Source organism: Benincasa hispida, chromosome 6 (genome assembly GCF_027475165.1).
Source record: "Benincasa hispida cultivar pf3 chromosome 6, pf3_genome.v1.1, whole genome shotgun sequence".
NCBI classification, from domain to species: domain Eukaryota; kingdom Viridiplantae; phylum Streptophyta; class Magnoliopsida; order Cucurbitales; family Cucurbitaceae; genus Benincasa; species Benincasa hispida.
Window position 1 is genome coordinate 30,096,187 of NC_143483.1, and position 13,938 is coordinate 30,110,124.

General features: G+C 32.5%; 2 protein-coding genes across 2 annotated transcripts; one reads left to right on the forward strand and one right to left on the reverse strand.

Annotated features, from left to right (window-relative positions):
- Positions 1-2,618: 2,618 nt before the first annotated feature.
- On the reverse strand, positions 2,619-5,207 carry LOC120079196 (plasmodesmata-located protein 2-like). The gene is made up of 2 exons (XM_090314831.1): positions 4,216-5,207; positions 2,619-2,937 (listed from the first exon to the last, which is right to left on the reverse strand). The coding sequence occupies exons 1-2, from the start codon at positions 4,970-4,972 to the stop codon at positions 2,813-2,815; spliced, it is 882 nt and encodes a 293-aa protein (XP_090170957.1). The 5' UTR covers positions 4,973-5,207; the 3' UTR covers positions 2,619-2,812.
- A 3,566-nt stretch (positions 5,208-8,773) lies between these two features.
- Positions 8,774-10,293, forward strand: LOC120080152 (uncharacterized). Its single transcript, XM_039034718.2, has 2 exons — positions 8,774-9,355; positions 9,427-10,293. The coding sequence occupies exons 1-2, from the start codon at positions 9,011-9,013 to the stop codon at positions 10,162-10,164; spliced, it is 1,083 nt and encodes a 360-aa protein (XP_038890646.1). The 5' UTR covers positions 8,774-9,010; the 3' UTR covers positions 10,165-10,293.
- Positions 10,294-13,938: the final 3,645 nt, after the last annotated feature.

Below are 13,938 nucleotides of genomic sequence, written 5' to 3' on the forward strand. Positions count from 1 at the left end.
GAGGATTTCGCACATTTTCATACCTTCGGATAGTACATTCGCCATCAGATTCTCATATTCATGAACATAATCCACAATTGGTTTCTTGTCCATCACTTGGAATTGCAGCCACTTTTCAATGACATACTTCTTACGTTCTGCATCATCTCCTCCATATCTGGACTCCAAAGTATCTTGTATCACCTTTACTGATGTTTGGACCACAAACAGATCAAACAACGAGCTCGTTAGATGATTAAGTAAATGGCCACAGACTGTCTTGTTATCTTTCTCAAATTTTCTTGAATCTGTAGCAGGTTTAGTACTAGACTGACAGAATTCTAACGGATCTGTGACTTTGGAGCTATTTGGATCAATCTCCACAACAGACTTACCTGTGTCAATAACCTTACCTCCATCAAATTCATTTCCAATGAGGATGTAATAAACTTTCAGTTTGCTAAAAAAATATAAGAAGATTCTGAAACCAAGACGATAATTTGATCCTTCTAGAGGCTCCAATTTCGACAGATCTGAAAGAACCTTACAATTTTTTATCAACATCAGGAATGTAGGATGAGTGAAAGAAGGTTCTTTCTTTCAACTTGTTATTCCAGCTGAAGATTGTTGTGCTATAGATGAACCCACTGCCTTGGAAGCAAGAACAGGGCAACCTCGATGCTATATCGTAAGAAGCCAGTTGCGGTCCAAGGTTCGCAAAACACCTAAACTCTGAATCAACAGTTAAGAAGGGCAGCACAACAAATATGTGAAGAAGAAGGCTAGGGTTTTCCATGTGTTCAAAAGCTGCTCAAAATACTATTTTAAAAGGAGGAAGAAAAGCGCATTTTGGTATTAATTCCAATTAACACAATTAACGTGCTCATATTGTTGTTAAAAATTTAAAAGAATAAGTAGTAAAGAAGGATTTTTTTTCGCTCAAATGCAACTCAAACCTAAACTCACCCACCCAATCGGACAAATGGTGATGACAACGTGTGTGTGGTGAAAGGGTTATATAGTTCCACCACTACCACACTTTGGAAGCTCCTTTGCAAGCATTTATATATATACCCACTTGCCAAACCTAAATCTTTCAATGTAGGAAAACTTTTACTTATTTTCTCTCAAAACTACTTTTTCCTTTTGCAATAGGCCAAAAGCCCAAAATCATTCCTAAGAAATCCCAACAATTTAATAGAATTATATATTTTAGTCTCTTCAAATGGAGTAATGAGCTGAGATGCTTGTGTAGGCTAATCGAATGGCAATCTAAATTACCAACCATCCGATTGCCACCACTTTTTGAGTATAAATATTAGTGAAATAGTCGATAAAAACCTTTTCAATGGAATGATCATAATAGTTGTTCTCACCATTACCAGTCTGGATTTCTGAGATAAAATTGAATCATCTTTTGGCCGTAACTGATTTGTGGAAAAAAAATGTATTCTCATCACCTTCATTTAGCCAATTGTGTCTATACAATTGATTCCATTTTCTGGCTTCTAACAATGCTATGTTTTGTAGAACAGCCTTGAGATCTATGCGTTTATTAATATCAGCATCAATGATCGAACCACTCTCTTCCATCAAATCTAATCTCAGAATTTTGGTTCTTTCTTAAAAATATTTATATTCCAAGCTTTCCAATGACTAATAAGAAGCCAAAGACTTGAGCCTCTGAATGAGTGAATAACCTGGATGCCCGGTTTTCTGTAAGTTAGATCATATTCTATGTGATTTGTGATTTCTGGGATGATGGTTTAAGAAAATTTAATTTTGAATTTAGTTTTTCATATAGATAAAGATAGATTGTTTCATTGATTATTTGGATATTGTTGGTGTCAAAATCGAGAAAAACACCTAGCATTCACGTGATAGCAATAATAAATTTTTAATAAAGACGTGACTTGTAAAACAAAGAAAATTTTGGACACCGGTGTAGTACTTGTCACAAGATCTTTGATGCCTAAGTTAGTCAAAGGTTTTTGGGTGCAACAAAAGTTTTAGAAATGTAAATGAACTTGCTTCCTCTAGAATCATCATAATGCATTTATCCTAGAATCTTAACCTAGAGCATTTAGATTAGGGATTTAGAGTTAGATTAGATCCATTCTTGAGCCAAATCGGCTAGAGCATGCAATTAGCATTCCTCGTTCATGAAATGGAAAGGCTCGAATTCAGCCATAGGGTTTTGGCCTTTGACCCAAACTCTCATCTTCCCTACCCAAAATGGGTCGGCTTTGATCATGATGCATAATGCACACCCCATTCATTAAAAAGGGAGGCTCAACCTTGACCAAGTAGATTCACCACATTTTCATTAGAAGTTTGGATAAATCATGTGCAACTTACACTTTTATCAATTAATCCCCTAAATGTTCATAAGTGAATTAATTTAGAGTCTCAATTAAGATTTTTCTTTTGAAAATGTCCCTGCAACAATTCTAATCGTCGATTTTATTAATCTGATATTTGAAGAAGTCAACATACACGTAACAATTGAATGCATTGACGATTTTCAAATGTAATCTAAATAAAAAATCAATTCATTTATAACAATTATTTAAAAGTTTAATTTGAAACAATTATATGTTTCGTACAATATTTTTTGAACTAAGCTGAAGAAGGATATTAATTGATACATTTACAAAACTTCAATGTTTAAATCGATAGAATTAGTAGTTTAAGATTTAAAATTGATACAACTCAAAAGTTTAGAGGTATAAATTGAAATTTTTCGTAACATTTATCAATAATTATATTGATAAAGTTACCAAAGAAAAAAAATCAAATCAAATAAAAAGGCATTATTTTGAAATAATATTTATTAATCATCATCTTTTTTTCCACAAGTCTTGAAAAATATCAATAGAATAAACCCCAATCCAAGAGTTGCTGCACCACCCAACACAATTGCTACCAACTTTCCACTCGAACCATTATTTCTGTCACCTTTTAAAGAGAAATTAAGGAGAGAGATATCAGATAATTTTTCCTCTTTATAATAATGAAATACCTAATTTTTTTTATATAGTTTTCCATTGTTTAATAAATTTTTATTTTATCTATACATATAGATTCTGTCCAGTTTAAACAAGAAATATTTCACTTAATTATTTGTTCTAAAGAAAATTATGCATATAGTATGTGTTTGTTTTTGATTGGACCAATTTAAATTTAACTTAATTGATTAAGACGTATGTCAGAAAAGATTAGAGGTTGTTAAACACTAAAATAAGATCTAAAAAAAAAACCTACTTTACTTGGATTGTTTCCGATTTGGTTGTGTTATGAAGCAAGATGACATAAGCTATGCTTAGATCATCACCAGTGACTTGCTCTTATACAAAATGAAATTAAAAGTTTGTGTCCTAAAACAGATACCACTAATCAAGTTTTAGAAGTAAAATTTATTTTTTATGAAAAAAAAGTTAAACATTATTTGGGTCCATATACTTTAAGGATGCACTTTTTGTCTTTTCACTTTCAAATATCGAATTTAGTCACTAACGTATAAGAAATCTTAAAATTCGTCTATATTGTTTGTTTGAAACTAGCAAACACTCTATTGAAGACAATCATACGATAACAACAAATTTTCCATTTAAGAAAATATACGATATGAATATATTTTCAAAATTTATAAAAGAATGATTACTCATAGAAAAGATTAATTTTAAGATTTAACAAAAAAAGCAAGGACTAAATTTAAACATAATTAGAACATATAAATCTAAACAGAACAAACTCCAAAGCATCGTGTGCATGCTTTTTTTTTCATAAAGGATATCATTTTGGTCCATATATTTTGAAATTTGTTCAATTTTAGTCCCTCTACTTTTTATTGTCTAACTTCAGTCCACGTATTTTCAATAAATCTTAAATTTAGTCTATCAAAGTTAATTTATAGCAACAATACTAATAGATACAAAATGTTTTATAAAAAATCAGCAATAAAACTAGCAATTGAGATTAAATTTAAGATATATTGAAGGTGTTAACTAAAATTGAACAAACTTCAAAATATAAATATCAAAATAGATAATTCTTTTAAATGATAAAATTGTTGAAAATATTTTTAAGTATAATAAAATGTCATTGTCTATAGTGATAAATCAAGATAAACTGCGATAGACATCTACTAATACTCTCGCAATAAATTGATAGATATCTATCGCAATCTATCGCGATTTATCATTTATTAAAAAAAAAACGTAATTTGGAGATTACCTAGTAGAGGGTAGGTTGTATAGGTAACATAGCATCCATCCAAATAAACAACCCCATCAAGGCTTCCGCGGCAATCCTGTCGCAGCACCTCCACAGCTCCACTGACACACTCCGCACAACCACACCCCATTCCCAATCCCAACAACGCTCCTTCACACTGCGCCACCACTCTCACTCCCTCATTCCTCGCCTCAAAATACCCACTCTCACTCCTCAAAATCCCCTCTTCCACTTCCCACAGCGCCACCTCATATCCGCCGCCGCCGCCGCCGCCACCCTCCGCCCTTTCTCCACATTCCTTATGCACCAACTCCCCGTACTCGTCTTTCACTTCCTCCCCATCTGCCTCGTACCGCACATAGCAGCCTCTAAGCTGCACACGCCCCGTTTCCGCTCCTGCACACAACCTGTTCGACAAAATACCTAGCTGAGTTACGCAGCTTTTGCAGCCCACCAAACTCATGTCCCCTCTGCACTGGTACTCGGCCGAGATTGGGACGCCGTTCTGGGTGGTGGTTTGTCTGTGGAAGGTGGAGTTTGTGGACTGCTTGATGAAGGATTCGAAGAGGAATGAGAGGGCTTCAGACATTGATGTAGATGTGGGTGGTTGGTTGTTGGTGCAGTGGTGGTAGACTAAGGCGGTATGGTCTGATTCAGAGTGGCTATGTGGAATGATCAGGATGAGTGGAAGGTAGAAGATTGAGGAGAATTTGTTGTTTGATGTGGATGAATGTGGAGATTTGTTGATGGGTTCCATTGGTTTAATTTTCAGGTGGATTTTTTGGTTAGCTTTGTTTGGTTTATTAGGGAAGAAGAAAGTGAATGATACGATTATTTGTTTATATTTGTATTCCTAAATTTATATGCTTTAGTATATCCTGAATTAAAATATTGGAAATGATGGTTCACACACATAACAATGATAATAGATAGTGTTCACAAAAGTTTGTTCATTTTGGTATTGCAAATCTTTATATTTGATCGTAATATTTTAATCGTTAAATTAAAAGTTTAATTTGTTAACGTTGAATCAATTTGCTGTCTATTTAGTATTTAACTTTTCAATTTCTTGTCTATAGATCTTGTACAATTGAAAATTTTAAAATTAATTGATTTTTTATATATAAATTTTGATTATTTTTATCTATTAGAACTCTAAATTTTCAAATTTATGTCTAGTAGATCAATAAATTTTTATGTCCGCAAATAAATAAATTTATGCTCATTTTAGTCCTTATTTTAACAAATTTAATGATGTACCTTGAATATGTGTACTAATATGTTAATATGATTACGATTTCAAGCTATATTAATTAGGTTAGAGACAATCATTGAACTAGTAAATATAAGATGGAAAAACAATATAGCAAAGACTAAAATTGCTGTATTTTAAAAATAGTTTTAAATTAATATAGACACTTTGAAAATCAAAGGATCGTAGATTGCATGGTGGAAATGATTGAGCTATTAGTAAAATTGGGGTGTTACGTGTGTATTCCATTAGTTTGAATATGATAGAAGTAAAACATTTTATCTTTTATTTGTTGCTAGTGAGCTATCGAATTAATTTACCCACGCTTTAATTAATTTTATGGGAGAAATATTTGATCAAACTTTACTTTTTCCTCATAGAGTTGAGCAATGGAATTAAGTTTCCTGTCTACCCTTATCTAATCTAGAGCTAACTTTATACTTTGTTTTCCAAATCTAGAGAGAAAATAAAGCCCAAAACACATTGTTAAGATTTGAAGTGCAATAGTTGGTCATCTAATATGAACTAAGTTTATACTTTTTACATGGTCAACTTTTATAAAATAAAAAAAGATGTCAAAGTCTTATATAGATTCAATATTTCTATTTCATTTTTTGTTTGTTTGTTTAGATTACATTTATTTTTATAAACCTTCTAATGTTTGAGTCAATTTTTAATGTGATTTAGATTTTTTTAAAAGTTTCAATTTCATCCTATTTTATTGTTTTATTTCAATTAAATTCTTATTATCATATAATGTCAAACCTAAGTGAGAAAATAATTATGCAATGTCAAACTAAATTCTCTATTACTCAAGTTAAAAATAGGTTAAATTATAAATTTGTCTCTTGGGTGAAAGAAAGTTAGAATTTAGTCCAATGTGGATTATAATTAATATTTAGCGCTCTTATGGTTTGATAAAATCATCCTAAATAATGTCTATGATAAAAACTATTTATGAGAAGTAATTTATCAAACCATAAGAACTATTTATGAATTATAAAGTTTTATCAAATTAAGAACCAAATTCTAACTTTTAAATTATCAGGATTAATTTCTAACTATCTCTTTACGATAAGACTAAACTTGTAATTTAATTTTAAGAATACTAATGGTTGATCTGATGGAAAAAGCATATCGTTCAAGCATTAAAAAAAAGTTTTAAATGATACTTTTGGATTTTGTTTATTATAATCCCAATACTTAATTAAAATATTTATTTAAGTCATGATACTTTCAAAAATGATCCTTTTTTATCACCATTTACAAAGTTTCTAACACATGAAAATACATTAATAAAATTTTGTGGCTATATTTTAAGAAATTAGAAGGGAATAAATTGTAATGCTAAATTTTCAATAAAAGACTAAAATAAAAATGAATAAAGAAGCTAAAATGATATTTAAAAGTATAGGTATCAATATGAAGATTTTGAATATAAAATATAAAGACATACACTAAATTCTAAAGTAAAATAATCATAGGAGCATTTTTTTAAAAAGAGGAACATAGTAGTATTTTTAGCGCATAATAACTTGATTCATAATTATTTGTAATAAATAAATGACGTATGAAAATGATGGTATTACTAACAATTGACAAGATTTTAAAAATTAAATAAAAAACCTACATAGATTATAATAGGATAGGACCCAATAATTATTACATAACATAGTAACATTTATTAAATGAAAAAAAAAAAACAATGAGAAATACGTTAATACGAGGATTTAACTTTCAACTTCAAGAAAAAATTATATATTAGTTGTCAACATGAACATAATTCAACCGACATTAACTTGAAATATCAATTTTAATGTCTTCATATCTATTATGAAAATGTTTTAATATCCCTTCATTCTTTTTGTCAATTTTATTTTGTTTTGTTTTGTTTTGTTTTTTTAAGTTTCAATTTGATTTTTTGTCCATATGCATCCTGTAGTGTTCAACAATTTAAATTTATTGAGAAATATTAAAGATAAAACTCACATAAGTTATAATTAGCAAAAAGATGGTTTAAACAACCAATGAAGGAGTTGGCCAAAACTAAGACTAAATATGAAGAATTACAGAGAAAAGGAACTGCATTTCCAACAACTCTAGGTGGACCAAATGAGGAGTGAACATTGAAGTGTTAAACAAAAACAAAAATGCTGTTAAAATAAGATGGAAATGACAGGTGAAGATTGTAAGTATGAAACTGCGCTTCCCAAATTACCCTCCTATTTGTATGAAATTCACGGTTTGGTCTGGTTTGATTTGGTTAAACCTATTTTAACAAAATTGATTGCTTTAATTCGAGTTTCGTATTTTGATTCTAAATTTTAAATGGTTACATTTCACTCAACCGTAAGTGTGTGCTAGTTTGAATATTTAGTTTAATGTACCTCTATGTTCTATTTAATTATTTTTAAGAATAAAAAAGTATTTGGATGCTTCTTAGGTTGCACCTATCTCTGTGCATTCAATAGAACTGTCTAATAAAAAAATAACATATAGCAGTTTATATATATATATATATATATATATATATATATATATATATATATATATTAAAAAAATTCCTTTTGTGTATAAAAGTGGGAGTATGAGACTGCACCTAATCATTGTTCTTTTAAAAAATGGTTAAGGTTAAGGTTCTATTTCCATTTTCAAAGATATATATTTAACTTTTTTCTTGTGTGAAATAAATATAATTTTTTTTAATAAATTATATTTATATAACCAAGGTTTAAAATGTCTACGTCGGTGAAAAAATCAAAGTTCTAATTTTACCGATTTTTTTATGAAATATCAATAAAATGTCAATTTTGATGGATATCTCTGAAAATTTTTATATAAACAAAAAACTCAAAAAATAAAATTTAATTTACTTAATAAAAACTTAATGAGTTTTGAATCTGTTAAGAATTCTATTATCTATATTATATTTATATTAGTAATATTTTTTTACTTATTTTTTATATTTCGTGGATATTTCTATGATATGATGAAAATATGATCATCTATCGTTAGAAATATCGACGTATCAACGAAAATTTAATATTATGAATAGAATGAAACCATTTCTTTTGATCCCAATTTAGACCGATCGGTGCACTTCAATTTTTGGGTTTTTCTAAAGTGTTTTTTTTTTCTTTTTTCTAAATGCATGAAAAATGTGATGTTTTAGAGGGACAAAATTGGGATAGTGAAAAACCAAATGCCAAGAAAATAGGGTTTTTTTTTCCTTATTAAAATTTAAAAGAAAACAAGAAAAAAGAAAAAAAAAATCAGTTACATTTCTGTTTTATTACAACCATATACACTCATGGCTGAAATCTCATCTTACACCCCAAAGACTCTCTCCTCTCCTTCGTTAAAAGCCTCTCCCTTCCCCCCTTTCCCTCTAGTAGGTTGGACCCACCACCACCACCACCACCACCACCACCATTTTACTCCTCCCTACTCAACCACCGTCAGCACCACCACCCCCACCGCCGCCTCCGCCCGCTACGCCATCGTTTCTTTTCATTCCTCTGTTTCCCCTGCACCATCTTCACAATGGTGCGTCGCCCCTTCCAAGTTCTTGAGCTCAGTTTACTCTCCGCCAATGACCTCGCTTCCGTCTCCAAAACCATGCGCACCTTCGCCGTCGCCTGGATCAATCCAAATCGGAAACTTACGACGCGCGTCGATCAAGTCGGTCTCACAAATCCAACATGGAATGAGAAATTCGTTTTTAAAGTCGACGACGAGTTGCTTGAAGATCCAACCTCCACTGTTACGATTGAGATCTACTCCTCTGCTTTGCTTCGTGATATCCTTGTTGGTACTGTTACAGAAGTCGTTAGCAACCTCATCCCACAATCCTCCTCTAAATCCAATATGAGATTCCTCACGCTTCAGGTTCTAGCAAAATCGTTTCTGAAATTTGATGTAATTCAGTGTTGAATCTTAAATGATTGATTTGTTTATAGGTTCGCCGCCCGTCCGGCCGTCCCAAGGGCATCGTGAAAGTTGGTGTGACGTTGTTGGATAGCGCGAAGCGGAGCATGCCGCTGGAGAGCGATCTTGGTTCATCGGCCGTCGATTACGACTGGGACTTAACAGACATCAAAGCACAGAAACAGAATTTCCAAAGGAACGGATACACGACCGTTTTGAAGCGATCGCATAGTGAGCGGTACGATCCTGATGGTTTTAGTGCCAAACCTGCCGGATCGGTTTGTAATGCGAGCTCGGTAATGGGCGGCCGCGAGTCTGTTCGGAGCAGATCGGAGCTCGGAACAACGAAGAAAATTGTAAACGCGAATGGCTCACTCTGCTCTGACGTCGGGCCATCGCCGTCAGTCGTGGCAGCGGCGATAGCGAAGGGGTTGTATCCGGCGCCGGACGACGTTGGGAGTTCCATTTTGGAGGATTGGACGGAGAAAGACAGTATTGAAGGGCTAAAAACGAAGATCGAAAGATGGAGAACGGAGTTACATCCAGTGTACGATAATGAATTAAAGAAATTGGTATCAAGAAGTTACAGAAAGAAATCGGTGAGGAAGCAGCGGCGGAAAAAGGGATCCGGGCTGTTCTCGTGCTTCGGAACCGCGTATGGCTGCGAATTCTCGATCACTTGCGGCGGACCTAACCAGAAGAAGAAATCTGGGAATGGGAAAGGGCATATGACGCCATCGGAGATCACATTCGACGAATCGTACGTCTAATCGGAGAAAAAAGAACGGCAGAGAGAGGAGCGAGATAGAAGAGAGAGAAGGAGAGAGAGACGCTCGGAGAAAAGCTGAAACCGCACTGAGGAAGTGGAAGACCGCCATGGATGGATGGTTGGTCTCTTCAGAATCGTGTGGAGAGGGAGAGAGGTTTTTTTTAGGGTTTTTCCTCTTCGCTCCAATTATTCCCTTTCTTTTTTCACTCATATTTTCCTTTTTTTATTTTCCTTTATTATTCTTTTTTTATTTTTTTTAATTAATTGATGATGTATATGGAAAGAGTCATGTGTTGATTCTTCGAAATGATGTTATTTTTTGTTGAGCGATCATGGCTTATAACTGGATGGGGGTGGCAAGTCGTGGATGTGATATTCGATGTATAATATGGAAGAGATAAATAATAATGAAATGACATGAATTGTTAATAATAATTTTTTTAAAAAAAAGTGGGCCAATTTGTATTTAGCATAAGAGAATGTTTGTCACTCCCACAAACTAACTCATCTTCCTTTTATCATTGAAAGAAAAAGAGCAATATTTAAGTACATCTCGTCCATGCTCCTCTTTTGTCCTATACATATAAAAGCTCGCCCTATTCTAGGACAATCACACAAGGACTACTACCAAAAACCCAAAAACCTCGTTGTGTTCAACATCATCCACAATTATTGGAACGATTACAAAAAGAATAAGAAACCCACCCAAAGCTTTGGGGGGCTAAAACAAAAATATCATTCACAATTTTACAAATTTTAGTATAACTCACACACTTCTCCATTTCAACAGTTTTATCACCTCGAATGTTTGTCACTTCGACAAACTAACATTGAGGTTCTATATATTTCTCATATCATACTTAATTTTTTTTGTAAAATTGGATCTTTCACTAATTTTAAAAATTACAAGTCAATCACTTAAACCATTTGAATAATTAGTCAATCACTAATTTTAATGTATAATCTACTGAGATGTATCAATAAGACTCAAAACAATCGATAAGTTACAAAAAGTTGATTTTTTAGTGATTGATCTCACCCGAGATAGACCGAGAAAAACTAATTTAACGAGTTTTCAAAAAACATGATAATTTTGAAAAGTGAAAATTACATGGGGTTGGTGGATGAAGAGTGAGCCTTACCACATACACTTGGACTTCCTTATAAAACATCAATTACATGGTTCTCATGGTACATTTTGTTGATTTTGAGTGGAATTTAGAGTAAATAATATTGAATTTTTTTCAAGTACCTAATCACAAGGGAGAGACAATTCTTAAAATAATTGAAGGTTGTTTATTTGATTGAGGTATTGATAAAGTCTTTTTAATTACCGTTGGTAATGCAACTTCAAATGATTTTAAAAAATTGCATATATGAAGAGAAAACTAAATATTTAGAAGTCTATTATTCTAGATGGTGAATTGTTGCATATGAGATGTTGTGCTCATGTTATGACTTAATTGTCAATGATGGATTGAAAGAATTGAATGATTTGATATATAGTGTGTGAAATGTTGTTAGCTATGTTAGATCTTCACCTAAGCGATTGAAATTTTTTTAGAGTGTGTTAGACATGAAAATATTGAATCTAGAACTCTTGTTTGTCTAGATGTGTCTAGTGTTGGGGGGAAAATGGAATATAAGAACTAAATACACTAGAAAACTAATTACAACTCAACTAAAAACAGCCACTCGATGTATAATATTCAAACTCAAAATTAAGCCAAATGATTTAACAAGGCCTAGATATGGAAATAATCAAAGACTTGAAAGAATCTCAAAACACTTCTGATAAGTGTTGTCCTCAAGACAATTATTCATTCTGCACGAGCTACAAGCAGATTACAACGATCATCTCAGCAGGATATAACAACTAACTACGATAAAACTACAACCTTAAACTACTCAGATCTGGCAGAACTCTTAAGTACTTACTCTCAACTCAACTCAAAAACAAAGGAAAGAAATTAAGAAATGAAATAACTCTTCAATTTGGAATGTGATGCTACAAATGAAGGACCAAGTTGCTATTTATAAGTAGGCAACTTAGTAACTCTCAAAAATACAAAAAACTAAATAAATACAAAAATTAAAACATTTGTCAAATGTAACTCAATTAAGTTGTTACTTGACAAAAAACAAACATAATGTAAGAGTGTAATTGTAACGACCTGACCAAACTAGGACTTAGGCAAGGTCGTTACTAAAATAAATGCATGCAAAGAATTTAAAACGACGCTCAGTTATTTGAAATAAATGTTAATTAAAACCAGAGAAGTTCAAAAAACATTTATTAAATGCAACAATAATACGGTACCCATAAATCATAAAGGTTAATAAATACATATGAAAAACGATTCTTAATAATAAGTTTCAAACATCAAAACTAAACATTAAGAGAAACATGAAAAGAACTCTAAATCTCATGATGTAGAAGCGTAAAAACTAGTCCCAGTGACATGATCACGAATTTCCGCTACGCTATCGCCGGTGCATCTCTACCCTTACCTGAAACATCAACATAAGAAAGAATGAGTATGAAATACTCAGTAAGTAACCCCACTACTGGGGTCAGGCTAGGCGTCTATGTCCTCTAAATGCCTAGCCCTAGTGGAACATATAAACTATTCTAGTCCTCATGGAACACATAAATACATGAAAAACTTATTTCTATCCTAAGGTAATTGAATATGTCCACTACCTCTAGTAAGTCCCGTAGGACCCACAACCTCTAATGAATCCCGAAGGAAATACAATCTCTTACATACGCATGGTTATGCATACACCTTTTTCGTATACACATAACCCACTTAATGTATACCTCTTTCGTACACAGATTACGTATACGCATAACCCACTAAAGGTGTACCTCTTTCGTATATACCTAACCTACTAGGTATGTACCTCTTTCGTACATCTAATTATGTATAATCTCTTTCGTATACACATAATCCACTGAAGGTCATGTTAATTACTTTCATGCAGTCACATAGTCTGGAAAGGAAAAAAAATGGCATCTAACTTCCTGTTACATATAACATTCACCTAATCATGAATCCTTTAAAATCTCCTCATCAAGGTCATGTTAATTAACCTCAACATACGTAATTAAACTAGTGTTAATGGATTTGCTCTAGTACATCACTTTCATGCACTAAACTATGTAAATAATCAGGTATTTGAGATTTCATAATATACAGTACGGTCTACACATTCTCATCATAAATCGCATAACTATATGAATCAGCAAATGTCGAATCCTCACCTAACTTTAAGACATTCCAATAGGAGTGCCACTTAACTTACATTTAAGGGTCATGCTCAATCATCCTTTTAATATAACTCATAAAATTCTAAATCATACTCATACATTAAAATTCTTCAGACATATTATCACATGCTCCTATATCTTTTCTAAACAATACATTAAATCTCAGAATAGTCAAAAGTATCCTTGCAACTGGTCTTAAAATCCTCAAAAATAAATCATAAATTTATTGCCAACAGAAAAACAATTCCAGTAGTAAAATTACAATGATAAAGTCAAGAGTGTGAACTAGAACCAAAGCAAACTTGATCAACAGTCCTTCCAAGGTTTGACTCCAAAATCTTCATAAAATACCCAAAACCAACCCAAAATCAAGGATTTCGGCGAAATCAAAACAAAATCCAACGAGAAGGAGCCGAAGACGTCCGAGGGCAGTGAGTGGTCTGGGCTGAAGAGATCCGGCGGCGTCGGCTTGTTGGAGAAGAGTGGCGTGGACGAAACTAA

What these genes read in the sequence shown, in the direction of transcription:
- LOC120080152 (XM_039034718.2), top strand. Translation starts at nt 9,011, where the DNA reads ATGGTGCGTCGCCCCTTCCAAGTTCTTGAGCTCAGTTTACTCTCCGCC. An exon ending in TGAGATTCCTCACGCTTCAG is followed by an intron (nt 9,356 to 9,426) that starts GTTCTAGCAAAA and finishes ATTTGTTTATAG; the next exon opens with GTTCGCCGCCCGTCCGGCCG.
- LOC120079196 (XM_090314831.1), bottom strand. Translation starts at nt 4,972, where the DNA reads ATGGAACCCATCAACAAATCTCCACATTCATCCACATCAAACAACAAA. An exon ending in TACAACCTACCCTCTACTAG is followed by an intron (nt 2,938 to 4,215) that starts GTAATCTCCAAA and finishes TCTCTTTAAAAG; the next exon opens with GTGACAGAAATAATGGTTCG.